Raw genomic sequence first — 27,100 nt, forward strand, 5'->3', positions numbered from 1 at the left:
GGAAAGGGTGACGCCGACTTACCTAACGGTCCTGAACCCCCAAGTGCCAACGGCTTCTCATGGCGACACATTTGAAGAAGTGGAAGACTGGCTGGCGGAGTTCTAGCGCGTGGCTGCGTGTAACGAGTGGGACAACAACACCAAACTCAGGCGCGTCTACTTCAGTCTCCAGGATGGTGCTCACACGTGGTTTATGAACCGCGAAAGTGCCCGGTCATCCTGGCCCGAGTTCCAGCGCAAACTGCTTTAGACTTACTCCAGCCCTGATCGCCGGGAAAAGCGGAGCGGGCCCTCCAATCACGCGTTCAAAAGCCCAACGAGAGCGTCACGATGTACGTGGAGGACATGACGCGTCTCTTTCAGTGTGCCGACCCGAGCATGTCGGAAGAGAAAAAGGTGCGTCATCTGATGAGAGGCGTTAAGGAGCAGCTCTTTGGCGGTCTTGTTCGGAATACGCCCAAGACTGTTGTGGAGTTCCTCACCGAAGCCACAGCGATGGAGAAGACGCTTCAGCAACGGTCGAACATGTACAACCGGCAAGTCAATGCCGCCTGCACTCCGGATACGCCGGTAGGCCTCGGGTGCGACGTCGCCTTGCTTTGCGAGCTGAATCGCTCCGTGGTGCGCGACGAGCTGCAGAAGCACCACGGTACGTCGCCACCTCCAGTCAGCTCCCTCGCCAGCGTCGTACGCAACGAAGTACAGCAGGCACTACACCATCTCTTTCCAGCAGCGAAGAATCACCTCTGCCAAGCGAGTCCCGGCGCAAGACTTACGCGGAAACATTGCTGAGCCCCGCCCAAGCTTTTGCACCTACTTATGTTGCGTGGCCAGTCGCGTTACAGGCGGCGCAAGCCGCTCCGACAACCCCGCTACCGTACTTCAACGACCGCCGAATACCCGCGAGGAAATCAGAGGTTTGGCGAGCACCGGATTGACGACCGCTGTGCTACCACTGCGGCGAAACAGGTCATGTGTATCGGGAGTGCCCCTACCGACGACTCGGACTGCGGGGTTTTTCTGTCGATTCGCCTCGACCTAGGTTCGGCCAACGGTCTCCCGACATCGCAGAATTTCTCGACCAGCAGCGCAGGCCGGACACATCGCAGCGGCAGTCACGTTCACCCTCACCGCGGCGATATTTCCCTGCTCGTGATACCACACGCAAGGGAGATCACCAAGTCCACGCCGGGAAAAGTGACGTCAGCGACCTTTTGAGGCGGGGCCGCAGATACTCGACACGCTGAAGACCTCAAATCGTTCCGACAACCGCAGAACAACGAAAACACGATGACGCCAGAACCAGTTCCCGCGAACAAGATGTCACTGGACATACCTGTGTTGATCGACGGCAGAAAGATGAGTGCGCTTGTAGATACTGGCGCCGACTACTCCATTCTTAGTGGCAAACTGGCGAGCGTTCTGAAAAAAAAATGTCACAGTTTCGCCCTAAGGGCGAAGCAATGAATGCGATAGCAACACAGCAATGTCATACGAAGTAAGGTGAGCGGCCTTGGTAGCAATATGAATTGTAGTAAACATGAGCTGATTAAGTAAGCAGGTGTGCTGCGGCGTAAGTAGACCGACATGAAGAGAGACTCGATGACCACGAGAAGGCGCGTGTGAAACGGTGGTGTTGATGAGAAGCGCTTCCCGTGGGCAGCGCGTGCGAAGGGACACACCTGTAGTGCTGCACTGCCGATCTGGGCAGCATTGCATGTGTAGCGTGCGTTGGAAAATGTGGCCCGACTATTACTAACTGAATGAACAAGCGTGGTGTGAGCGCGCACAAACAAACATGAATAGATCACACTGAATGACTGCAGCCAACGACTGTCAAAACGCTGGCAGCGCAACGTACCTTCGCCGAAGGTACGTGCGCTCTATCAACGGAAACTGAGCGGCATAAAGGTCGGAGCCGTGTGGAGATAAGAGACGGTGCGGTCGAACGAACGACGAGCGCGGTTGTTGGAAGCGTAGAAGTGCGCCCCCCCCCCCCCCCCCCCATGCTCCCTCCGGCGCTGGCTTCCCGCTTCCTGGCTTGCGCGTGGGAGAGATAAGAGACTGTGCGGAGCGACGAGCGCGGTTGTTGGCAGAGAAGTGCCCCCCCCCCCCTGCCCCCTCCGGCGCTGGCTTTCCGCTTCCTTGCTTGCGCGTGGGAGATTGAGTGTGTTCGCTCTCCGTGATAGCGCGCGTCCCCCCACGCTTCCGCTGGGGCATACGGCGCGCGGCGAAGATTTTATCTATACGGAACGTCACGGCGACGGCGACGACGACGACGACGCCGACGGCAGAAATCCGGTTGAAGTGTCCATATAATTGCTATCGCAATAAAATGTCACAGTTTCGCCCTAAGGGCGAAGCAATGACTGCGATAGCAACACAGCAATGTCATACGAAGTAAGGTGAGCGGCTTTGGTAGCAATATGAATTGTAGTAAACATGAGCTGATTAAGTAAGCAGGTGTGCTGCGGCGTAAGTAGACCGACATGAAGAGAGACTCGATGACCACGAGAAGGCGCGTGTGAAACGGTGGTGTTGATGAGAAGCGCTTCCCGTGGGCAGCGCGTGCGAAGGGACACACCTGTAGCGCTGCACTGCCGATCTGGGCAGCATTGCATGTGTAGCGTGCGTTGGAAAATGTGGCCCGACTATTACTAACTGAATGAACAAGCCTGGTGTGAGCGCGCACAAACAAACATGAATAGATCACACTGAATGACTGCAGACAACGACCGTCAAAACTCTGGCAGCAAGCTCATATGCCGCAGCGGCGAAGGTACGTGCGGTCTATCGCTTCAACGGAAACTGAGCGGCGAATGCACGGCGCATAAAGGTCAGAGCCGTGTGGAGATAAGAGACGGTGCGAGCGAGCGACGAGCGCGGTTGTTGGCAGAGTGGAAGTGCGCCCCCCCCTCCCCCCCCCCCCGCTCCCTCCGGCGCTGGCTTCCCGCTTCCTTGCTTGCGCGTGGGAGATTGAGTGCGTTCGCTCTCCGTGATAGCGCGCGTCCCCGCACGCTTCCGCTTGGGCATACGGCACGCGGCAGAGATTTTATCTATAGGGAACCTCACGGCGACGGCGACAGCAACGACGACGGCGACGCCGACGGCAGAAATCCGGTTGAAGTGTCCATATAATTGCTATCGCAATAAAAAGTAACGTTGCCCTGGAATGGGGCACCAGTTCGTACGGTGGGTAGCCATGTTGTCACTCCGCTTGGCTTATGCACCGCCAGAGTGGAAATTCGTGGTGCTGCTCTTCTCGCCACTTGTCTGGTTCTACGCGAGTGTTCCCGCGATTTAATTCTTGGGATGGACTTTCTCCGGGAATATGGCGCCATTATTGACCTCCGCGAGCACTGCATCACGTTTTCGACAATAAGGGCATCAGCACAGACCGACGCCGTTGGACACAGATCCGCACTTCGCGTTTCGGACGACAGCATCACGGTACCGCTGCGTGCGAGTGTTATGGTTCCGGTCAAGTCCGACGAGCTACACGACGGTCAAGCCATTGTAGAAGGCAACATTTCTATGCTGCCGACCCAAGGTATTTGTGTAGCGCGAAGCCTTGTGGTACTTCGCGATAGCCAGACAGCGGTCCTCGTTACCAACTTCGCTTTTGAGCATCTGCACATTTTTCGTGGCACTGCCGTCGCCTACGCGGAACCATCCACGGAGATCGTCGAGTGTTTTGTTTCTGAAGTGGACACAGACGACGGTTCGCTCAGAGACATCGATGTAAACTATGAGCTTATGGACGACCAAAAGAAGGCACTGCAGGAACTCTTGAACGAATTCCGCGCGTGCTTCACTCGGTCTACTAAGGTGGGCCAAACGCCAATCACGAAGCACCGAATAACGACATCCGACGACGCACGCCCCATCAAACAAGAGCCTTATCGTGTCTCGCCGAAAGAACGTGAAGCAATTCAAGCCCAAGTCAAGGAGATGCTAGATGATGGTGTCATTCAGCCTTCGCACAATGCGTGGTCTTCCCCGGTCGTTCTGGTCAGGGAAAAAGACGGAACGCTTCGTTTCTGTGTTGATTATCGACGCCTGAACGATGTTACCAAGAAGGACGTGTACCCACTACCACGTATCGATGACTCTTTAGACAGGCTGCGGCGAGCTAAGTATTTTTCGTCTCTCGATCTCAAGAGCGGTTACTGGCAAATGGAGGTAGATGAACGAGACCGCGAAAAAACTGCTATCGTCACTCCAGATGGCCTTTACGAATTCACAGTACTTCCTTTCGGTCTCTGTTCGGCACCAGCAACTTTTCAGCGAATGATGGACACCGTTCTCGCTGGTCTGAAGTGGCGAAGCTGCCTCGTCTACCTCGACGACGTGGTTGTTTTTTCAGCGACATTTGACGACCACCTGAAACGACTGCGGCAAGTTCTCGAAGCCATACGATCAGCTAACCTCACCGTTAAGCCCCAGAAATGTCATTTCGGCTACAAGGAGCTGATGTTTCTGGGTCACGTCGTCAGCGCGGAAGGCGTTAGCCCCGATCCCGCGAAAACTGCCGCTGTAGCCACGTTTCCAACACCGACCGACAAGAAGGGTGACCGACGCTTCCTAGGTCTTTGCGCATACTACCGGCGTTTCATCGAAAATTTTTCGAAGATGGCGGAGCTGCTGACTCGCCTCACGAGGGACGATGTATCGTTCGTCTGGGCCGCCGAGCAAGAGACTGCTTTCACCGAGCTTCGACAGCGTCTGGTGTCAGCACCTGTTTTGTCTCACTTTGACGAGGAGGCGGAGACGGAAGTTCATACAGCGCCAGTAACGTTGGTCTTGGTGCGGTGCTTGTACAACGGCAGGAAAGCATTGAAAGAATGATCGCATACGCAAGTCGCACGCTATCGCGTGCAGAGAGCAACTACACCACCACAGAGAAAGAGTGTATTGCCGTTGTATGGGCACTGGCCAAATTTTGACCTTATCTCTACGGCCGCCCATTCAAAGTGGTAACCGATCATCACTCGTTATGCTGGCTTGCAAATCTGAGGGACCCTTCTGGACGACTGGCACGGTGGAGTCTACATTTGCAGGAGTACGACGTGACCATCGTGTGCAAGTCGGGCCGCATATATACACGAAGACGCTGACGCGCTCTCGCGCGCCCCTATCGACACTACCGACCAAGACATTGAGGACGACGTCGCTTTCCTTGGGGTCGTAAGCTTTACTGATTTGTCCACACTGCAGCGCGCCGACGACGCAGTACGGCCTATGTTCGAACATCTGGAAGGACGAAACCCATCAATACCGCGGCATATCGCTCGAGAATTGTCGTCTTTTTGTGTACGAGATGGCGTCTTGTATAAGAAGAACTCCGCTGCCAGCAAAAGACCTACCTTTTTGTCGTTCCAGCAGACCTGCGTGCCAAAGTTTTGTTCGCCTGTCATGACGACCCTCCGTCTGGCCATTTGGGTTTTGCGCGAACGCTTGATAGAGTGCGCAAATCCTACTACTGGCCGAAACTTTCCGAGTGTGTTAAGCGGTACGTTAAGCCTGCCGTCAATGCCACCGCCGAAAGTCGCCAGCTGTGAATCCTGCGGGATTGCTGAATCCGATTGACCCACCTAGCAAACCTTTCGACCAGGTCGGCATGGATCTTCTGGGCCCGTTTCCACCGTCATCTTCTGGCAGCAGGTTGATAATCGTCGCCACAGATTATTTGACGCGGTATGCTGAGACAAAGGCGCTGCCTCGAGGCACAGCTTCCGAGGTTGCCCAGTTTTTCATACAGAGCATCGTCCTACGCCATGGCGTCCCATCGTATATCATCACAGACCGAGGCAAAGCCTTTACGGCACAGCTCATTGAAGACGTTTTTAAACTCAGCTACACGACCCACCGAAGGACAACTGCCTATCATCCGCAGACAAACGGCTTGACCGAACGACTGAACAAAATGATGTGCTGACATGATGTCTATGTACGTCGACGTACAGCACAAGACATGGGACGAGATACTCCCTTACGTAACGTTTGCCTATAACACTGCTACGCAAGAAACAACACGCTTCACGCCGTTTTACCTCGTTTACGGCCGTGAAGTGCAGACTATGTTAGACGCAATGCTGCCGTGCGACGACATCGATCATCTCAATCTCGCCTAAGATGCCGAACTTTTCGTGCAACGCGCGGAAGAAGCCCGTCAGCTTGCCCGAGTGCACATAAAGAAACAACAGAGCATCGATGCGCACCGTTACAATCTCCGCCATCGGCAAGTCGAGTTCCAACCTGGTGATCAAGTCTTGGTCTGGACTCCCGTGCGCCGAAAAGGACTATCTGAGAAGCTTTTGAGTCGCTACTTCGGACCTTACAGAGGCTTGCAGCGAATTAGTGACGTAAATTACGAAGTCCTTCCTGACGGAAGCCAGCCTCCCCGACGTCGACAACCGCAATCTGAGATTGTGCACGTTGTGCGGTTGAAACCGTACTATAGCCCCTAATAGCCGACGTTTTCAGCAGCGTAGGCTAATTTTTCTTGTTTCTCGTCCCTCAGTGCCTTGTTACTACATCGCACACCACAGTGATTGTGACTACAGCCTGTGTGTTCGTCCTAGGCCATCTCGGCGCTCTCACGTCAAGCCTGTGTACGTTTTCCTTTTTTTTTGAAGAGGGCGTAATGCCACATCGTGTGGCACAGCGAGGGGACTGAGAAAAGAAGAGAACGAGGTTCGTCTCGGCATCGCGCGTCGACGCCTTACGCTTGCCTGGATTCTTATTCAGCGTGTTTTCTATAGCAGAGTATGCGCGACCATATATATATATATATATATATATATATATATATATATATACATGTATATATACATATATATGTATATGTATAGCATACGTACGCCAAGCTCCGGCTTCCGGAGAACGCTTCCGGCGTTTTGCCCGAATGATCCCCCGGTGCTTCGCCCACTCATCATCATTCCCTTCGTGGATATGCGGTGTCTTTTTAACCAAAATGCGGTGTTGTGCAGTGAAGAACCGAGGCAACTGTACTGCCATGTTGCTTTTTCCCAAAGTTCTGGAATAAATATCCCAAAGTGGTGTCGTCCTTTAGTATTAGTTTCAATTAGATTTACCTTGCGAACTCCCAGGCTACAATTTATAAATTGCAATATGTGCTGTAAGGTGATTAGCTAAAACATAATTAGCGAAGTTTAGTGGGTTATTTAAATGTGCATTCCGACTTCTCGGCCAGATAATTTCCGCTTGTTTGGGTAATTCAGGTCAAGTATTATAATTGTGCTATCTCGTACTGATGATTTTTTAGAAAAAGTAGTGAAAGCCTTCGCCAGTAATCTTGCGTTGCTTTTATCTTGAAGATCAACCAAAACCCATGATTTGTTAGTTCAGCGCCTGTCATGTGTAGTTCTCCCTTGTTGTGCTGCCGTTATTTTGCGCTGCTTTTACCATTAACTAGGAAATTTATATTACCGTGCAACTTGTGAATTAACGAGTACATCAGCTTGTAGGTTTATTTATTCCTTTAAGCCATGCCATGTCTGTTGCTGATGTGATCTGAATCCGAGAAACGTTTTTCTTATTTTTTATGTCATTTACTCCACGGTAGTAGAACAAGCCTTTGCACTTTCGGCTCTGAGATTCGCGTTGGCCCAGTCGTGCTTACACAACCTCTTCGCCAGGGCATGTGATAAATTGCGATGGATGATTTAGAAAGGCATAGGCAACGTAGAATACTAAAATTCCACGGCAGTTGTAGATAAAAAATTTGTTTCCGCATAAGAACAGTCTTTCACTTGGGCAGAAAGTTTGCAGTAGTTTTTATGAAGTACGCGTAACCGTTTGTGACACCTAATACATTTTCTGAAATGGATGAAAAATTACAAGAATTCATCAAGTGTCCCAAAGATGACGGCGAACGGAGACACCGCCGGGAAGCACGTCACTAAATTACTGCAACGTAAGAAAAGAGTAGTGTATCAAAACACCTTCACAAGTGTCAACATTAGTGTCACAAGTGTCGGGCAAAGTCATCGATGCAATTAAATGCGCTTAAGCTACCACGCAATTCAACAACTCTTCTCGCTCAATCATCTTTACTTTTATAACGCAATGACGTGAACTATTAACATTTTGAATTAGATGCGGCCGACACAGGCGACAAACAAACACCTAATAGAAGCAACGAAAACGAACGGCCTGATCCACTCCTACGAGTGTGCCTATTCGCCTCGTGTGCTACCGATGGCGGCGCTGTGAACGGTGCACCCGTGACGTCAGAGGGGGGACGCACCTTTGTCGCCTGCCACGCTCCGGCTAGAATAGCTTTATTTCCATGCGTTTGCGCGCGCTCTAACTGCGTGCTCGTGCAGCACGGCGGTCGCCAATTACCATGTGTATTTTTTCTAGTGTTAGTTTTATATTTCCACCACTATGAGCACAACCAACCTTGTATGTTAAATGTATCTTCCACATAACCGCTGCTGCTGGTGCCGCTGGTGAGCTCGAAGTCGCTGATTCGACCTTTTCCGTGGCGGCCGCATTTAAATTGGGCGAATCGCAAACACGCTCGTATGTACTTAGATGTAGGTGCTCGCTAAAGAACGCCGCGTGGTCAAAATTAATTCCGAGTCCTACACTACGTGCCTGATAATCATGTGGTGAGTTTGGCGTGTAAAATCTCTGAATTATTTTTTTACATATATTTTTATTTTTCATATAACCCAGTCTCTCACGGGCAGGAACACGATCTCGTGACTCAGTCATAAAACATCGCGCCGAGCCAGTAAGTGAGAATCGCCTCAGCTTTGAAAATGAAGCACGATCGCAGGGCTCATGGGCGAAGTTTTGCGTTGACAAAGTGGCATTGCAGATGAATGCGAATTTCACATTTTGATTGTAATTCGAGTAACTTGGGGTTCCAAATTTAAAGCCTTTCTGAGAACACAAGTCTTGTTATTTTACTGAGAAGCGACTTACCTTGAACATTAGTGGGGCACCACGCGCTATCGTTGCCAATTGCGAAGCGTGCGTTGCACTATTTTCTGGCAAATAAATCTCATTGCCGCTTTCTAATGCAGAAAACAAAATTGTTTCTTTGGGTTAGCATATTAGTATTTCCGTTCAACGCACGTTCCGACTACTGGAAGCCAAGCCACTCGGAAAAGATTGTTTTATCAGCGTAATAATAAAAATATAGTTTAATAATGCAGAAATACTTGTAAACATTTTGCCTTTATACGTCTACCTTCCCCCTCTCGCTCCTTCTTTTTGTTTGTGCGTTTAGAGCTACAGCCACTTATTCGGTATCGTTCCCAGCAAACCTAAACTTATCAATTTTCTTGTTTTAGTTTTGAATAGGTATGACCCGCTTACAGCGCAAAATATATGGGAAGCGGTGCTCTAACAAAAGGTTGTCGCCCGTTTTTATTAGGCGAGCACTAGTTATCATCGCTAGACGAATCTAGCCCGGGGAATGTGCACGCTACCCACGGTAGGAGCAAGGAAAGAAACGGTTACGCTGAGCCGACTAACTTGCAGGGGCGATCTGTGTCACGATGGAAGTAATTCATTTTAATCAAAAATTATGCGGAGGTCAGTACTGCCGCAAAAGACTACGTAATTTTGTTTTGCTCATAAATTTTATCCACCCTTGTATCAGACGTTCCAGACCACATTTTACTGCAATGCCGCTAAAGCAGTGCATGCTTACCTTCAAGCAGTGACCACCTAATTTCTTGAGAACGGCATCAAACTTTTTCAGGACAGGCTTAACGAGTTGGGCAGCAACAAAATCGGAATGTCTGTGGCAAACAGAGTGAGCGATCGAACACGCAGCACGCGCTGAACAAACAAACACGCTATTACAACGCAGGCACCATAGATTAAGGCCAAATCCCGCAGTTCATTGTCAAGAAAGGGCCGACAAATCGCTGTGAGTGTGCCATGAAAACGGAACAGCAATGGCGCGAACCCAACGCCGTACACGCACGTATACACACTGGTGACTAGCAGACGACGCCAGGAGCAGTCCACACTGAACGTGCTGACGATTACTTGGTTAGATTTCGCAGGGAATATTTTCCTGGAACATTCCGTACATACTGGTAAAAAAAAAAACCTGCAGACTCGCTTTTCAAAAACTCGAGCAGAGCAGGACGGCCGACAGCTTCAAGCTGCCTACGTAGCGAGCGCGCCCGCGGCGCGGCAGCGGAGTCTCCCCATTGACGTCACACGCGAGAGGGCGCCACTCATATATCTCGGGGCGAATTGTCGCCAGGCCAAACCACTGTTGGGATTTTCCGCAACTAACTACGTTATTTATCACAGTGCTGAGCACCGCCTCACGCTATTTTGTCTCTCTACAGTAGCCCTGTTATCCGCCATGTCATCTCTGATGTAAATACGTAAAACGTCAGCTGATCGTTTCTGTTGACGATTGCTTCCTTCCGACTGTTGCCAAAACACCGGCGTACTGAATTTTTTGTGAACAGTACAAAACAGCAAAGAATGAGGTCCGGTGAACATTATGGAATAAGAGGGGATCACTACACTTGACGCAGCGTAGCATACTGAGAAACTGCAATCATTCTTCAATAGGCCTTTCATGCAAAAGAAAATAGTAAGAGAATTTTTAAGGTTGGAGATTGGCGCAGATAGTTCACAAAGAAGGAGACGCACTCGGAAGTTCACTGGTTTTCATTGTGGCCCTTCATATGTAGAAGCAAAGTTGATTTTCGAAGTAGTCATCCAATTTTTCATACATTTTGTACGTTCACAAAGCGGGTGCGTTGCAAGAAAACAGGCCTTCAACCAACCTGCGCGCATTCATCCATGTTGAACGCTTCAACAATCCATCACACACAAAAAATGTGAGCCGAAATCACCTACGATGACTATCCATGTAAGGTAATGGTTGAAACTCGTCTTGTGTGAACAGCAGCACAATACCTAGTGGCACATGTGTTTTAAACAGCAATACCTTCAGGATCGGCCCAAATTTTGGTGCAAAAGCTAGATAGCAGATAGCCGAAAGGAAAACTGTTCTTAGAATGCCAACAATGCTGTTCGCAATAAAAATGTTTACTATTTTTGGTGCAGGTGTGACGGCGAACTGTTTGCATCCAGGATTTGTTAAGTCCGATTTTGCCCACCAAGCTACTGACTTCTACACAAGAACAGTCGACTTCGTCATTCGTTTGTTTGGCAAGGTCAGATTTTTTTAAATATACGTGTACGTGCTCTTTCAGAATTAGGTATTTCTGATTAACAAGTAGCATTTTAGGCGTGCACGAAAGTGACAACCGATTTCCTAAGGAATTTCGACCGTGTATAATTTCGTTGAAACAAAAAGATGATGGGTTCTTGCTTCATTTCATGCCAATTTATGTAGAAATTTTACGCCTGTCAGGGATATCAGCTTGAAAGCCACGTATTTGATTTATTTTTTGTATTTACAAAAAATAAATCATTTATTTTTCGTATTGAAAAGCTTGCGGCCCTTTATACGCAATGCCTCACGACTTCAAATGTACCAGAAAGCTGGAAGAGCGCCAACATTATACTCATTCATAAGAAGTGAGACGTTAAATACTTGAAGAATTATAGGCCCGTTAGCTTGCTTTCAGTATTCTATAAAATATTCAGCAAGACAATTTCCAATAGAATCAGGGCAACACTTTACTTCAGCCAACCAAGAGAACAGGCTGGCTTCCGGAAGAGATATTCTACGATGGATCGTATCCATGTCATAAATCAGGTAATAGAGAAATCTGCGGAGTAAAATCAACCTCTCTATATGCTTTTCATAGACTATCAAAAAGCATTTGATTCAGTAGAGATGTCAGCAGTCATCGAGGCATTGCGTAATCAAGGAGTACAGGAGGCATACGTGAATATCTTGGCAAACATCTACAAAGATTGCACAGCAACTTTGGTTCTCCACAAGAAAAGTAGAGAGATACCTATCAAGAAAGGGGTCAGACAAGGAGACAATCTCCCCAATGCTATTCACTGCATGCTTAAAAGAAGTATTCAAGCTCTGAAACTGGGAAGGCTTAGAAGTGAGGATAAATGGCGAATATCTCGGCAACCTCCGATTTGCAGTTGACATTGTCCTATTCAGCAATAACGGGGACGAATTACAGCAAATGATTGAGGACCTTAACAGAGAAAGTGTAAGAGTGAGGTTGAAGATTAACATGCAGAAGACAACAATAATTTTCAGTAGCCTCGCAAGGGAACAAGAATTCAGGATCGCCAGTCAAGCTCTAGAGTTTGTACAGGAGTATGTTTATCTAGGTCAATTAGTCACAGGGGACCCTGATGATGAGAAAGAAATTTACAGGAGAATAAAATTAGGTTGGAGTGCATAGGGCAGGCATGACCAAATGATGAATGAGCTTACCACTGTCATTGAAAAGAAATGTCTACAATCATTGCATTCTATCGGTGCTAACATATGGGGCAGAAACGTGGAGGTTAACAAAGAAGCTCGAGAACAAGTTAAGGATCGCACAAAGAATGATGGATCGGAAAATGTTAGGCCTAACGTTAAGAGACAGGAAGAGAGCGGTGTGGATCAGAGAACAAACGGGGAAAGCCGATATTCGAGTTGACATTAGGCGGAAGAAATGGAGCTGGGCAGGTCATGTAAAGCGTAGGATGGATAACAGGTGGACCATAAGAGTTACAGAATGAATACCAAGCGAAGGGAAGCGCACTCGAGGTCGACAGAAAACTAGGTGGTGCGATGAAGTTGGAAAATTTGCAAGCGCTAGTTGGAATCATCTAGCGCAAGACAGGGTTAAGTGGAGAACACAGGGAGAGGCCTTCGTCCTGCAGAGGACATGAATAGGCTGATGATGATCATGATGATGATTATGCTTAGCAAACTACTACACTATATCTGCCTTGTGCCTACTGGGTTTACAACATCAAGAAAGAAAAATTATGATTTTGTAATTTTTCTCATTAACGCATGTGCAGTAAGCGCTTGAAGTATTTAGGCGTTCAAAATGTACCATATTGACAGTAAGATTAAGTCAATGATCGGTCAAGCACAACATCGGAAGGACTGTGCGATACAACATACGCTTTAGGAAAACGTTGCTCAGTACTCCATGTCCGTGCTCGATATATTATTACCATGCACTGCCAGAGACAAAGCTGAGGACAGTACAGAAGACAACGACGCTCGCTCATGTCGCGCGAACGGTTTTCCATCTTGTACGCCAGTGAGCCCATTTTAAACACCCTGTAAATATACCTTCAACCTCTCTTCTACCCGTAACATTTTGGTGGAGATGCGGGGTTAAAATTTGTGAAAAGACAATAACGTCATCGAGAGAGTACAGGCAGACTGATCAATTAAAACTGTGAAGGAGAGCGTCCATCATACGTTCAAATGTAGCCGGGGCATTAAATAACCCGAAAGGCATCAATTTAAACTGATAGAGTACATCAGGTGCAATAAAAGCGACCCTTTCACGGTCCATGTCGTCAAATGCAATCTGTCAGCTCCCGAAGCGAAAGTCTATCGAAGAAAAATATTTTGCATGATATAAACAATCGAGGGCTTCATCTACACGCGGCAGCGCATACACGTGTTTTTTTACTTTGTTGAGATGGTGATAGTCAACACAGAAGTGTCAGCGGTCATCATTGTTTATGACGCGCCCGACCCGTGAAGCTCAAGGGCTACTAGAAGGCTCAATGATGTCTCGGGCAAACATCTTGTCGACTTTTGTATGACATGGCGCTCACTAGTGGAGACGCGGTAGGGCTGTAAGTGAAGCCGGCTGGCGTCACTGGTGTGTATCCGATGTTTTACAACGAACATTTGACCCAGCGGCCGGCCATTGACATCAAAAATATCTTCGAACGACGCGAGAACGCAACGAAGTGCGTCCGTATGGTGGGCCGAAAGGCAAGAAGTGATCATTGTCGTGAAAGCTTCTAATACTCGGGTTGTAGGACCTGAACAAACAGAGGCAGGCAACGCAGTATAACCAGTTAAGTCGGAACTCTGGGCCAAGGTTGCAAGAGACATGCCCTGAGGTAGCACTTGAGAGCAGAGGCCGAAATTCACCACTGGAAGACAAGCCGCATTATCTTCTATATGGACGGCCGGGATTGTGATTGTGACGCTCTGTGAGAGGAGGACGCTGCCGTCGGGCTACACGATGTAATCGCTGTCGGCAACAAGTGCATTGGGTTAAATGGTACTATATGTGACGGTTCGGTGAGGCAGGCGTACGTAATCCGTCGAACATAATCCACTCGGCGTATGATCAGGAGGGTCAATGGCATACGGTAGGGCAGAGTTGCACAACACTCCTAGAGCATTCAATAACGGCCCAATGTGCCGACAGACAATCAAGACTAAGATGATTTTGTGTGGGCACTGCAGCCAACTCCACCACGGGCAGACACATTCTGCGCACCCTAGGCATAACCTACAGCACCCAATTCGGACCAAAAGTACCCGTCCCTCCGATCATTCGCGCTTAGTTAGTTACCCCGCCCATACCTCGTAATATGCACCCACAACACAATCGGGAGCGGCGTGCAGACACAGCTAAACAGCTACAAAAGCGCTACGACCACGCCGCAGATGTAGCCTACGTGGACACCGCGGAATACCCCCACCAGGATGCTATGGCGGTCGCCGTAGTCGCGGGCTCGCAGTACTGCCTCACTGCGGCCGCATCAAAAGTCACCACTCAACCCGAAGAAGGAGAGTAAATGGCCATAGCTTTGGTTTATGCCTTTACCAATGCACACTACAACATCGTTTCAAAAACGGCCGTTCGCAACTACACAAGAGGACTCATAACACCCCAATCACAGAAAATACTCTGCGGCCCTCCCCCCTCAAGGCAACGCCGCGTACCGATCATCTGGGCCCCTGGTCATTCAGGTCTGGCTGGAAACGAAGCCGCCCACGATTCCGCCCGAGCTCTCACACACCAGGCGCATCATCCTTCTCCTGTGTCTTCCGATCCTGACGAGCCCTCTTTCATGCATCGTAGTCACGCACACGATCGCATGATCACATTCAGAGAAATCCTCTTTTACTTTTCCAGAGAGTGGTTACGCCGCATATATATATATATATATATATATATATATATATATATATATATACATGTGTGTGTGTGTTTTCTTCATGTTAGAGAAATGCTTGCTGTTAACTAAGTGCGACACATTGTGTGCACGGCTTATCCATCAGTTATGTGCGAATTGCTGATGGCCCTGCTTCTACAAAATTTCGAGCACTTCAAGTACGGAGTGTTCTAAAAGATTTCATATTTTTTATGTGTTACGAAGATGCAGAATATTTGTAATACACTGTTTGAAATTCCGAATCCAATATATAAAGTTAAAAGTCTTCTGGGCTATTGATATTTACAGAGTCGGAGGTAGCACTCATCGAGGTTTGCTTAAAATAATACCTCTAGCTACGCAAATTTGCAAATTTTTACAACGAAATTACACAAGTTAATCCTACCGCAATTGAAATTGCTTAGCACTGACATGTACCATAAAATGCGTCCTCGAGATGAAGCCATCTTGGTAAACACATTATTATAGACCTTTATTTAGATACATGTCGCTAACCTTCGTCAAGCGTTTCGTCGCGTGAAGTGCCACTTGCAATCAAAGAACACGTATGCTATGCCGACTCTTCTATTTGCTCAGTGTCAGAGCATATGGGGTGGTGAGCTAATGCGAGCAAGGTTCAGCGAAGGGAAATGAATTGTCGTTTTTTTTCTGTCTTTCGATTGGTGCAGCGTGCTCTGTTGTTTGCCTGGTCTCTTCCGACCTGCTCTTTACGTATCCTCCCGCGCCCTGAGCACTTGGTTGCACCTCGCAGAGCTCGTTAGTTTTTCATTAAACTGCTTGTTCACTTTTCCAGTTCTAACAAAAAAAAACTAACGCAAGTGAATTTAGCGGATCGCTTATTGCATGTTTGCCACCCTACGTGTTCTTCTTAGATATAGCACAAAGTAATAGGACGCGTGCACTTTTTCCCAGCAGAGCGTCAATGATGGCGCGCAGACGTCTGTGCATCTGGCCGTCTCGGAGGAGGTGGAAGGAGTTAGCGGCGGGATGTTCTCCGACTGCAAGCCGTCGTTTGCTCCTGGAAAACCCCAAGACGCCGAGGTCCTATGGAATATCTCGCAGAGAATGGCAGGACTGTGCTGAAGGACAACTTGATGGGGTGTGAAATGCTTGACGAAAGACATTATGCAGCCATTCCAAGGGAATGGAAGCTTCGAGACCATAAAACACCCATAGAAGATAATGATTACGCGACATTTGCCACCGATTATGCCTCTGAAGTTGATTGTGTGGGCCCGAAAAACATCTCAGCTGGAATCTTAGACACCCCGCTGACATTGATAACGACCATGGGTAGCAACAGAACTGTAATTAGAGTGAAGAACATAAGAAAGTTTGTTTCGCATGACTATCCGATTACCGCAAATCCTCCGCAAGCAGTGCTTGCGTCACGAAGCCCTCCTCCGCTACCCACACAAAGCTAAGTATTGAAATGAAAATTTTGGGGTTTCCGGATAAATGCAGCATGGAATTTAGAAACTGAGAGGCGTACGTCATCTGCAGCCCATACTATCAAGTGCATTTCCTTCATTCACGTGGGATTTCTGTGTAGGCTTCCACCCAACGGCATCATGGTGTGGCTACCTAGCATCTAGGTCGACGGTAAAAAAAAGTGCTAATTCGAAAGCTTCAAACTCTGCTGACACCGCATTGTGCTTTCCGACCTTGCAATAATACTTACGTGAGCTCGAGTCCCAACTCAACGCCACAAGGTTTGGCGCTCCACAATGCTGTTTTGTAGGCGTCATTGGTATTCTTTTATTCCTTACTTGATAACATTAATTCCAAAACGCTACAGTTCTACATATGCTCTACCTAATGGTGCAAGCATACACACAAACGCACATATGCGCCTTCCTACCCCCCACACACTAGATATACATAAATATATTTATACATATAAATGTAGGCAGGGGTGTTAAGTCAAGCCTATAGCCGACACTTCTCCAAGCCTAGGGTTAGATACCCTGTGCTGGGGAAGGGGAAGGAGTATTGTAAAGAAGGGCGACAGAAAGAGCCGCATTTTCGCCACTAGCGTGGCCGTACCATAAAACACAGATGACTAGAGACCGGATTTTAGGCAAATGCCTCTTTTGTTCCTTGCGCTCCTATCGGCCCCCTTTGATATATGAGCATGAATTAGAGATTAACAAGGGCTTTTATATTGTTTTTATAGTGCCTATAACTGCCTATTTTCGCGTTTGTGCCTAAATGCCTATAAATGACTATTTTCAATATCGGCGCCTATATGAACGCCATTTAGCCTCAATTTTAGCTTTCTAGTGCAATTACAGACCGTTATTCATGTTACCGGGCAACATTGGCTGTTCGGAGCTCTATGGGGTTCAACCTAGTCCTTTAGTTCAACCAACTCCCGGAAAACAACTGCTAGCAGCATTGAAATGAGACGCGCCAGCCAGCATACGCCGACGCGCTGACATTGCGCGATCGGTTCTCCGCGAAACCGCGGAGAGCCGTCAGGGGAAAGGAGATTGAAGAGCAAAAGAAGAAAGAAAAATGTGATGTGCACGCGGCTTTTCTTTTACTCGTAATGAACTTTTTAAGGTGTTGATTACCGTCGGGCGTTCCTTCTCAGCGTACGAGGTCATTCTCAGTGACAAGAGGCACAATTTTGAATCCGAAAATCTGGAGTTGGTGGTAGTTTGTTATTGTTTCCACAATCTTCACAGTGATTCTTCGACTACGTTCCGCGGGCTCTCCAAACATATTTCTTCAAACACATGCACTTCAAATGGGCGGAAGTTCTTTTGGCAGTGTTGGGATGTCTGGCCTGTACAATTCGGATAATGCCATTGAATATGAAAAAATTGCGAAGAGTTGTACCTAACGGTCCTCATGCAAGAACATGCCAATTAAAAAAATTCTAGTCTCTCTTGCATTTGTTATTTGTCTGTTTTTGCTGTGTCTTAATTTAATTGCGTCAGGCAGACATAAAGTATCGGTTTTTTTAATCAGTATTCCCAGCTTTCAAGTATTATTTTTCATGCCGGTTCCACTATAAGCGACGCTCGAGTACACTGGCCATTGAACATGAATATGATCAGTGCGCTTATTGAATCAAGCCAATTGATCGTCATAACTCCAGCAGTCTTATGGGACAACTGCACGGCTATGTTCAACAGTTGGCGCCTTTGTGCCATCATAGACAATAACATTTCTTGTTTTCCTATCGTAGATATACGCTGCACGGGTCTTTGTTTTGAAATTATTTGCATTTATGCAAAATTTTATTGTGCCTATATTTACGACGTTGGAGGCCTAAAACATTGTTTTGCCTGCTTATTTTTGGCGCCTAAAACGCGCTTTTTGAGTGCGTAAAAATCCGGCCTCTACAGATGACATCAAGGTTTAGCTCTACTGCTTCGTGGACGCTGACAGATCCTCGCGCGCATCCCAGGCAGACGAGTCCGGTTTTCACACGAACATCAGTCAGCTGGCTCAACACACCTTGCCTCAACCGCCGCGGTGACTTAGCGACAATGGTGTTGGGATCAAATCCCGGCCGCATGAGCCTCATTGTGATTTGGGGCGAAATGTAGCAAAATGCCCTTGTCTATTGCATTGGGGCACGTTTAAGATTTCCTGGTGGTCAAAATTATTCTAAGGTCCCTCACTACAGCGTGCCTTATAATCAAATCGTGGTTTTGGCACCTAAACCCAACAATTCTATTGAACACATCGCCTCGCGTAAAAAAAAAGGTTGTGCTAATGGTAAAAAATTGTTTAACATGCTTTTCCCCTCGTGTAAGCGTAGCAGAGATGTGGGCATATTTATATATCCCGTACATTTTGGTCGACCAAAAAAGTAACTTTCTGATCCTAAATACGGGAATATTTCCTTCGCAATTTTTGGCATATTCCAGTTTTGTACCTTAAAAGACATTCTGGGGTGATGCGTGTCAAAACCAGGAGCTGATTACCAGGCATTCCAAAGTGCATTACTGCATATTCTGGTCAACCTTCAACACCTGACATAATTTTGGTGCTTTGTTATACTTGGCGGAATACCGTACAATAGCTCATTAGTACCTACTGGACTTACAGTAGGGAACTGAAATGATCATTTTGTAGTTTTCCTTCGTTATGCATTTCCAAAGGCGTTTTAAAAATTCAAATATTCACACGAGTTACAAATTCGACGGTATCACCACAATAATCTGCAGCCATACGCAACATTGAAATGGCTGTGTCATATGATGTTCTTAAAGAAATCTTGCCTGGCAATTTCAGCTCAACTGTACTGTAAAAAGAATCGAAAGAAAAGGTGGTGCAATAAAATTGGCGGGTAGAACACATGTGCAATTCAGCAAATGATTCGAAATAGTACAACTATATTCATGGTGGAGGAAAATTGTGCATCACGTGCCATAAACTGACCCTTGTTTGGCGTTGTGATTTCTTCGGATTTGTACTTTCGGGTTACCAGAAATCGCCAATACTTCTGTAGTAATGCAACCACATCAAGCAGCATTTTTCAGTGTGGGCATAGATGGGTTCGGGTGGCCACGTGCATCGTCTATTCAGAGACTGGGGGCACCACACTACACTAATAAGCGCAGTGTACCAGTACTGTGCTGTGGCCTGCCTACATCTGGTTTCCCTTAGGCCGAAAGCTGTCACTTGCCCAAAATTTTGTAACGGCTACAATTTTTTAAAGCGAAGCTTTGTACCTCTACCAGCCAAGGGTTCGGTCGTGTCCGTCGTTGTAATCGAAAAACGATCCCGACGAACCGCTAACAATTGCAGGTATAGCAGTATAGCTTACTTGAATTCAGGCATTCAGCGTACAACTAAGCACTCGTTTTCGCAAGAAAAACCACAAAAACAAGCTTCAAAGTAATGAGCCAACATGATGGATGATAAGGGCTGCGGGCAAACAACGGAAACAGGCTCGGCGCGGTCCGTAAGATTAGATTGCATCTGTTGCAAAGCTTATGCAGCTGCTTGAAAGAGGGTTGACGTCATTCGAAACCCTTCCAGCCTAGTAACTGCTTCGGTTCATTTTCTAGACTACCCCACTATGGGGTAGTCTAGTAGTGTATTTCACACCGATCATAAAGCACTAGTGAACATTGTTGTGAAGTAAATAATAATAAAGGCCGTGGTTAATGTTACGTTGTAGTGTGTGAAATATTAAGTGCGCCGCAGTCACCGTGAGGGTGGCGTAAAAAGCTTCGCTTTCCAACCACCTTCACAGGGTGGATTGGCGGGCAATTTTTTTTAGCCAGGAGTCCTGTGAAGTTGCGAATACTATACGGGGTATTCAAAATTAAGCTTTATGGTTTTCTTAATATTAGGCACTGCGAGGCACGCGAAGACCACGTGTGCAAATAAGTTACATGGCCAAGGGGGCACAAAGTGAGATGATAATTATCGCTGTCAGCAGCCCAATTAACTAAAATTGAATAATGAACTTTTTGGTGAATGCAGTAAGTGGGTATGTTTGTGCTGAAAAGCTACAAGCAGTCGTGTTTCTACTCAGTATCAGTTGGGAGAATTCTGCTAGCGTTTCTGTGTGGCGAGATATCCAACTCCAAATTATAATTGTCTTTCGCATAATTACGCATGCTTGATAGTTAGGATCGGCGGAAAGCTGGTACCTTAGATGACGCGGCTGTTGCGTGTGGCGGTTAGTCTGACAACGGGGCGGAGGCATTGGCAAAGATAACATTCCGGCTTCCCCTCTCGGCTTGCGAAATAAAAAATGGAGAAACCGGGAACCGCTGTCGTAACACGCGACCGTGCAGCCTGTAACGATGGCGGCAGCTGCCATGCCGAGATAATGGCGCGAGCGGAAAAGCTGGAGGGCAGTTGGCGTTCGTAATGTTGACTGGGCGAGCGTGCATGGTCCTTGTCTGGGCTAAACAAATAAAGTGACTGCTGATTTCCAAGTATTGTAAGTTTTATTGAAATGAAGTGCAAAAACTACAACATCATCAGCAGAAACAGTTTTACCTAATGAATATTTCATACTGTCATTTTAACTTTGCCGTGGTCATGGACAAATCTCAAGAAAACACTTCACCAACCAAGACGTCATTGCCCTAGAAATGCTCAAAATGCCTCCCGTCCAAAGCATTGCCAAGCATAAACCACTCTGTATCGAGACATAGTCGTCGAAGCATTGGAGACAATGTCGTGGACGACAACACCTAATATTTCTTCCGTGTACATCTTTCCGTTCAAATTGTCCTGAAAAAAGTAAGATCCAATGACCCTTTCCCCGAGTATGTCACACCACAAGTTCACACTTCAGCGAACTTCATGTTTGTGCTGCCGCAGCCAGTGTGGATTTTCTTGGGACCAATATGGCGCGTTGTGAATATTCACAGTGCTATTGCGCCAAAACCAAGCTTCATCTGTCCAAATTATTCTGTGTAAGAAGTCCTTTTCTTCATCAATTTCGACCAGGCCGCAATGGCAGCACACAACCTGCCTTTCAAAGTGCGCCTCACTTCGGTCCTGGTGAAGCTAAACATGACAGGGATGTAAGTTACGCTGTCTTAGCATATTTGCGACTGTTCCAGCACTACGACCGCACTGATTGGCACTCTGTCGGATTTTGAGTTCTGGCATCGACGTTACACATGTGACAAGGTTGATTTCAAAGTATTCATCAACGATTGTGTTCCTGGTCTGTCTTGGACGATGGGCTGATCCTGTTGTGCAAAAGCACCGAAACACGTTTATGAATGTAGGCCTAGTTGGAAGGGGACGGTCTGGGTGGCCAGCAGTGTACAGCCGCATTGCCAAGGAAGTTTTTCCATTCATCTCAGCCATTGCAAGTACCACGTCCATTTTTTCTTCGGTACAATGCCTCGTCCTGCCAGAAGCAGCCATATTAGCACAAAGGGACTCCACGTGGATATTCTTGTTTGTCCTTCCGTACAGAGGCGCCGCTATTCCACTCTATTAGTGGACAGTGAAGCTAACGCATTCACAAGATGTTGTCCCGGTACGATCTCAAGTATTTAAAACATATGTTCCGAAAAATGACATCCTGTTATCGCGTTTAACAGGATAATGCGTACTGTGTACGGCACACAGTGCTGTCATAGCTTGATTTAGCTAAACGAGAGGGAGAGGGGAACAGTCATCATCTTTGCCTATGCCTCTGCCCTGTTGTCAGACTAAACGCCACATGAAACAGCCGCGCAACATCAGGGAGGAGCTTTACGCCGATCTTTCTCGTGCATGCGTAATGATGCGACCGACAATTAAAATATGGAGTCAGATATCTCGGAGCACAGACATGGTAGAATTCTTCCAAGTGCAACTGTGTAGAAACAAGACTGCCTCTAACTTTTGAGTACATAGACACTTACTGCAGTCAGTGAAAAGTTAGTTATTCAATTTTAATTAATTCAGCTGATGACAGTGATAATTATCATCTCACTTTGTGTCTCCTTAGCCACATAACTTATTTTCACTGCTGGTTTTCGTGTGCCTCCCAGTGCCTAATTTTAAGAAAACCATAAAACCTAATTTTCAGCACCTAGTATATGGACCTATATAGGCCCGACCACGGTGTAAGAGCAGGTGCTCCGATGGAAGCGCACGGCGCGTCTCACTAATGTTGGGCCACCGCTAGGGGGCGCACGCCACTAGGAGCCGAAGTGCCGGGGAGGCCAGATATTCCCTGGCCACCGTGCTGGGAGCACACTTTGCAGCATATGTTTTTTTACAGTGCCTGCTACTGTTCGTAGTGACAAACCATAAGCCACTGTTTCTAAGTTACTAAATCTTAAAATGGGATTTTTAAGTGCTGAGGTGAAGTGCTGCCTTTTCTAAACAAAAGCATATATTGTGTCCCTCTGTGCCGCACTGATGGGTATTAAACATTCACGACGGAAAAGAGACTAGCAATAAATTCAACGTGTAAACACAGCCCCCTGCCCCGCCAAAAAAAAAGCATGGCAATCGATGTGCACAAGGCACGCACGTATCCAATAACGTGGCCTATATAGTAGACTAGTTTTACACGAGCGTTGCCAGATTTGTGAAATTTCCTCTTCTGGACGTGCTCACGAGAACACTATAAATATATTATTCACATGTTGTCCATGAATTTGCACGTACGCGGGGTCAAAGTGCTTCTCGCACCCGTACTCTCCTGGTCGCAGGACATGGTCAACGTTTGAGACCCGACCACGGCGTACTCCGTGGTCGGAGTACACCGTTCATCCTACGAACCATGTAGTCGGCTCTTTTCACTGAGCATGGAAACTCGGTCTTTGCATATGAGAGAGCGAGGGAGAACAACTTTATTAAAGAATAGACCCCAGTCCGGGTCCACTAAAAAGAGCGAGGCCTAATCTTCAGACAGGCCCAGAAGTTTAAGGTGTACGAGCAGTGCTTTCATAATGTCTGGGGAGGAGTCCGCCATCCACTCCACATGAAAGACCCGCTCTTGAACTTTGCGGCGAATCACATCTTGCCTACAATCCGTTTCCACCAGGCAGCGTCGCAGCTCGAGATGCAGACTTTCCTTCACTCTCTTGCCATTGAGGCTATTTGAATTTTAAGAGCTTACTAAGAACGACGATGATAGATTGCTCAATTCTGAAGTAAACATTGCTTAACTAAGAGCTTATAATCTGGCCGCGCCACTTGTCGGCGACCGCGTCCAAAGATCGACACACGCCGTCTGCTGTCATGCACTGTCGGAGTCATTATCGTCTGTTTCGACGCCTGAGGGATTTTAATGATTAGAGTGGAAGGCCGAAACAGTAAAAAGACAATTAGTTTTTATTTATTTTTTCGACGTATTTTGCATGCAGTTACAATTACACGTTCGAATTTCCCGCTTTTTCAGCCTCCTAACGTGTGCTGCCGTGTAGTGGTGCAGACGTGAAACACCACCATTAGTGAGACTCCCTACTCACCAGTGGCCCCCGCATCGTCGGAGCACCTGTTTTATTGCGATAGCAATTATATGGACACTTCAACCGGATTTCTGCCGTCGCCGTCGTCGTCGCCGTCGCCGTAAGGTTTCCTATAGATAAAATCTTCGCCGCGTGCCGTATGCCCGAGCGGAAGCGTGCGGGGACGAGCGCTATCACGGAGAGCGAACGCACTCAAACTCCCACGCGCAAGCAAGTAAGCGGGAAGCCAGCGCCGGAGGGAGCGGGGGGGGGGGGGGGGGGGCACTTCCACTGTGCCAACAACCGCGCTCGTCGCTCGCTCGCACCGTCTCTTATCTCCACACGGCTCTGACCTTTATGCGCCGTGCATTCGCCGCTCAGTTTCCGTTGAAGCGATAGACCGCACGTACCTTCGCCGCTGCGGCGTATCCGCTTGCTGCCAGAGTTTTGACGGTCGTTGTCTGCAGTCATTCAGTGTGATCTATTCACGTTTGTTTGTGCGCGCTCACACCACGCTTGTTCATTCAGTTAGCAATAGTCGGGCCACATTTTCCAACGCACGCTACACATGCAATGGGGCCCGGATCGGCAGTGCAGCGCTACAGGTGTGTCCCTTCGCACGCGCTGCCCACGCGAAGCGCTTCTCATCAACACCACCGTTTCACACGCGCCTTCTCGTGGTCATCGAGTCTCTCTTCATGTCGGTCTACTTACGCCGCAGCACACCTGCTTACTTAATCAGCTCATGTTTACTACAATTCATATTGCTACCAAAGCCGCTCACCTCACTTCGTATGACATTGCTGTGTTGCTATCGCATTCATTGCTTCGCCCTTACGGCGAAACTGTGACATTTTTTCTTACAGAGTGGGCCCGACTAAAGGCCGACCCGAGCCGAATGCTCCTAGAAACTGGCACGCCCAAGGGCCGTGGCATAGCTTGCTTTTGCCACGCTGGATGAGTGGGTGGCAGGCATCGACCCACCCTGTCAGAATGGTGCACATTTAATGTGCACCATTCGTTGGCGAGTACACCAGCAATATTGGTAGCAAGGTCATGTCGGTTACAAAACAAGGTTTTTTAACATTTTCCCATAAGAATGCATAGGGCTCCGTAGAAAATACATGTGGTTGGGTTGGGCCAACCTTTATTGGGGGTGATTTGCGGGTTGCCCAACCTAAATTTTTGAATGATACGGGGGTGGGTAAATCTGAATTTGGCGGCTGGCCAACTTGAAATTTGAGGGTGATATGGGGTGGGCTGACCTGAATTTTGTGGTGGGCCTACCTCACTTTTGGAATTGGCCAACTTAATATTGTAGTTGGGCCAACTCGAAGTTTGGAATGAGCCAACCTGAATTTGGGGGTGATATGGGATGGGCCGACTTGAATTTTGGGGTGGGCCAACATGAATTTTAGGATGGGCCAATATAAAACTGTAGTTGGGCCAACTTGAAGTTTGGGATAAGCCAACCTGAATTTGGGGGTGATATGGCAGCCAATATTATTGTGGCGGTGAGCTGACCTGAATTTGGGAGTGATATGGGGGTTAGCCAACCTGAATTTGGTAGTGGGCCTGCTTGAAATTAGGGGTGGGAATAACATAAATTTCGAGCTGGACCAACTTGAAATTTGGAGTGGATCAACCTGAATTTGAGGGTGGGCCAACTTATGATTAGGGGTGGGATAACTTCAACTTTGGGGTGGGCCAACCGAAATTTGGAGGTGGGTGTGATGCAGTTTATTCTGTAATGTTTCAAATGTGTCTCTGAGTCACAACCTCAGAGAACACAGCAAAAACAAAGCCGTTTGCTCTAAACAACACTTACAAAATTAATATCATCAGCATGAAAAAAATATAGAATAAACACTCTGTGAATAATTTATAGCGAGGCACAAATACAATTCGAGTTAGGAAGGCAGGAACACAATATGACTTTAAGCACACCGCAAGTGCATGTGCCCGTAACAGTTCAACGACGACGTGTGGTAGTGAAGCGGTGACAGAAGAGGCGTTCGTCTCGCTAAAATATCCATGTGGCTAAGTGATGGGTTGGTGACCAAAGCGCAGTAGCTACAGCTTGGAACGGCGACATAGGCGGCTTGGCGTCATTTTCAGATAGAGGCTGCGGGACACCGGGATATTCAGGCCAGGCAGCTGTGCCCAGAACTCGGTCCCATAGCCCAACTGCTTCCGTTCTGCCTACAGGCACAGGAATTCACAGTCCTCAGGTATAAGTCCACGATGTTGCCAGGTCCGACACATGGGAACAGGACGGCAGAATACCCAACCGGGTGAAGCCCTGGCGGCTGTGGTCCTGAACCCGATGGCCCGTCTTCGTCTCCCGTTCCGGTGGCTGACCTTCGCCCTGCGTCACCTCCAGGAACTCCCCCCCCCCCCACCCTCCTGGAACTCCCACCGCCATCGCGCCTCACTTTACTTCCGCTCGGGCCCCTGTTTCCGGTTCAGATAGATAGATCTTCGACGTCTTCTTTTGCCTAACACGGGGCTCACGTCCACGTATGCACTCTTTTCATTTCATTTATTTACACTAAGGGCCCAGAATCGGGCATTACATGGGGGGATAACAACAACAAGAAACTTCAAAAGGGGTTTTAAGCATGAAGAAAGAAACACAAAGAACCGAAATGTTTTCAGCATTAAGGATATACAGTGCATCTAGTAGTAGCATGAAGTGATGATTACATAATGCAATAATTCATGTTCGAGCTGCAACACAATTAGAATAATACAACAATTATATGACAGCATTCAAAAGTAGTAGGCCATGCAAGCAGGACAACATGGTTGTTTAGAAAAGAACAGCTGGTATGTCACGTTTGCTCATTAAGGTAGGTTAGTAAACCCGATTGGAAAGAAGATAATTCCTTATTGTTGGCAATAGATGGAGGAAGGGCATTGCACTTATTTATTGATAAGACTAATATTTTTTTGTCCGAGCTAAAGGTGGGTATACATTGAGTTCGTGGTCGTGGCCAAGATATGGGCTGCTGAATGAAGGAATTTGTATGAAAAGGCACTGGTCACGGCAAAAAAAAAACTGTGAAAAAGGACAATTGGGAATATTTTTGACGTATTACGAGAGGAAA

At 47.6% G+C, this 27,100-nt stretch overlaps 1 protein-coding gene across 1 annotated transcript in view; it reads left to right on the top strand.

The window, feature by feature from the left end:
- Nucleotides 1-16,466, top strand: part of LOC119452586 (retinol dehydrogenase 13) — a 54,136-nt gene extending 37,670 nt beyond the window's left edge. Inside the window, exons 5-6 of the mRNA XM_037714635.2 lie at nucleotides 11,080-11,189; nucleotides 16,021-16,466. Of these exons, the coding sequence (XP_037570563.1) occupies nucleotides 11,080-11,189; nucleotides 16,021-16,188 (278 nt within the window). The 3' untranslated portion in view covers nucleotides 16,189-16,466. The remainder of the gene's footprint in view (nucleotides 1-11,079; nucleotides 11,190-16,020) is intronic.
- Nucleotides 16,467-27,100: the final 10,634 nt, after the last annotated feature.

This window comes from Dermacentor silvarum, chromosome 5 (assembly GCF_013339745.2).
Source record: "Dermacentor silvarum isolate Dsil-2018 chromosome 5, BIME_Dsil_1.4, whole genome shotgun sequence".
NCBI lineage: Eukaryota > Metazoa > Arthropoda > Arachnida > Ixodida > Ixodidae > Dermacentor > Dermacentor silvarum.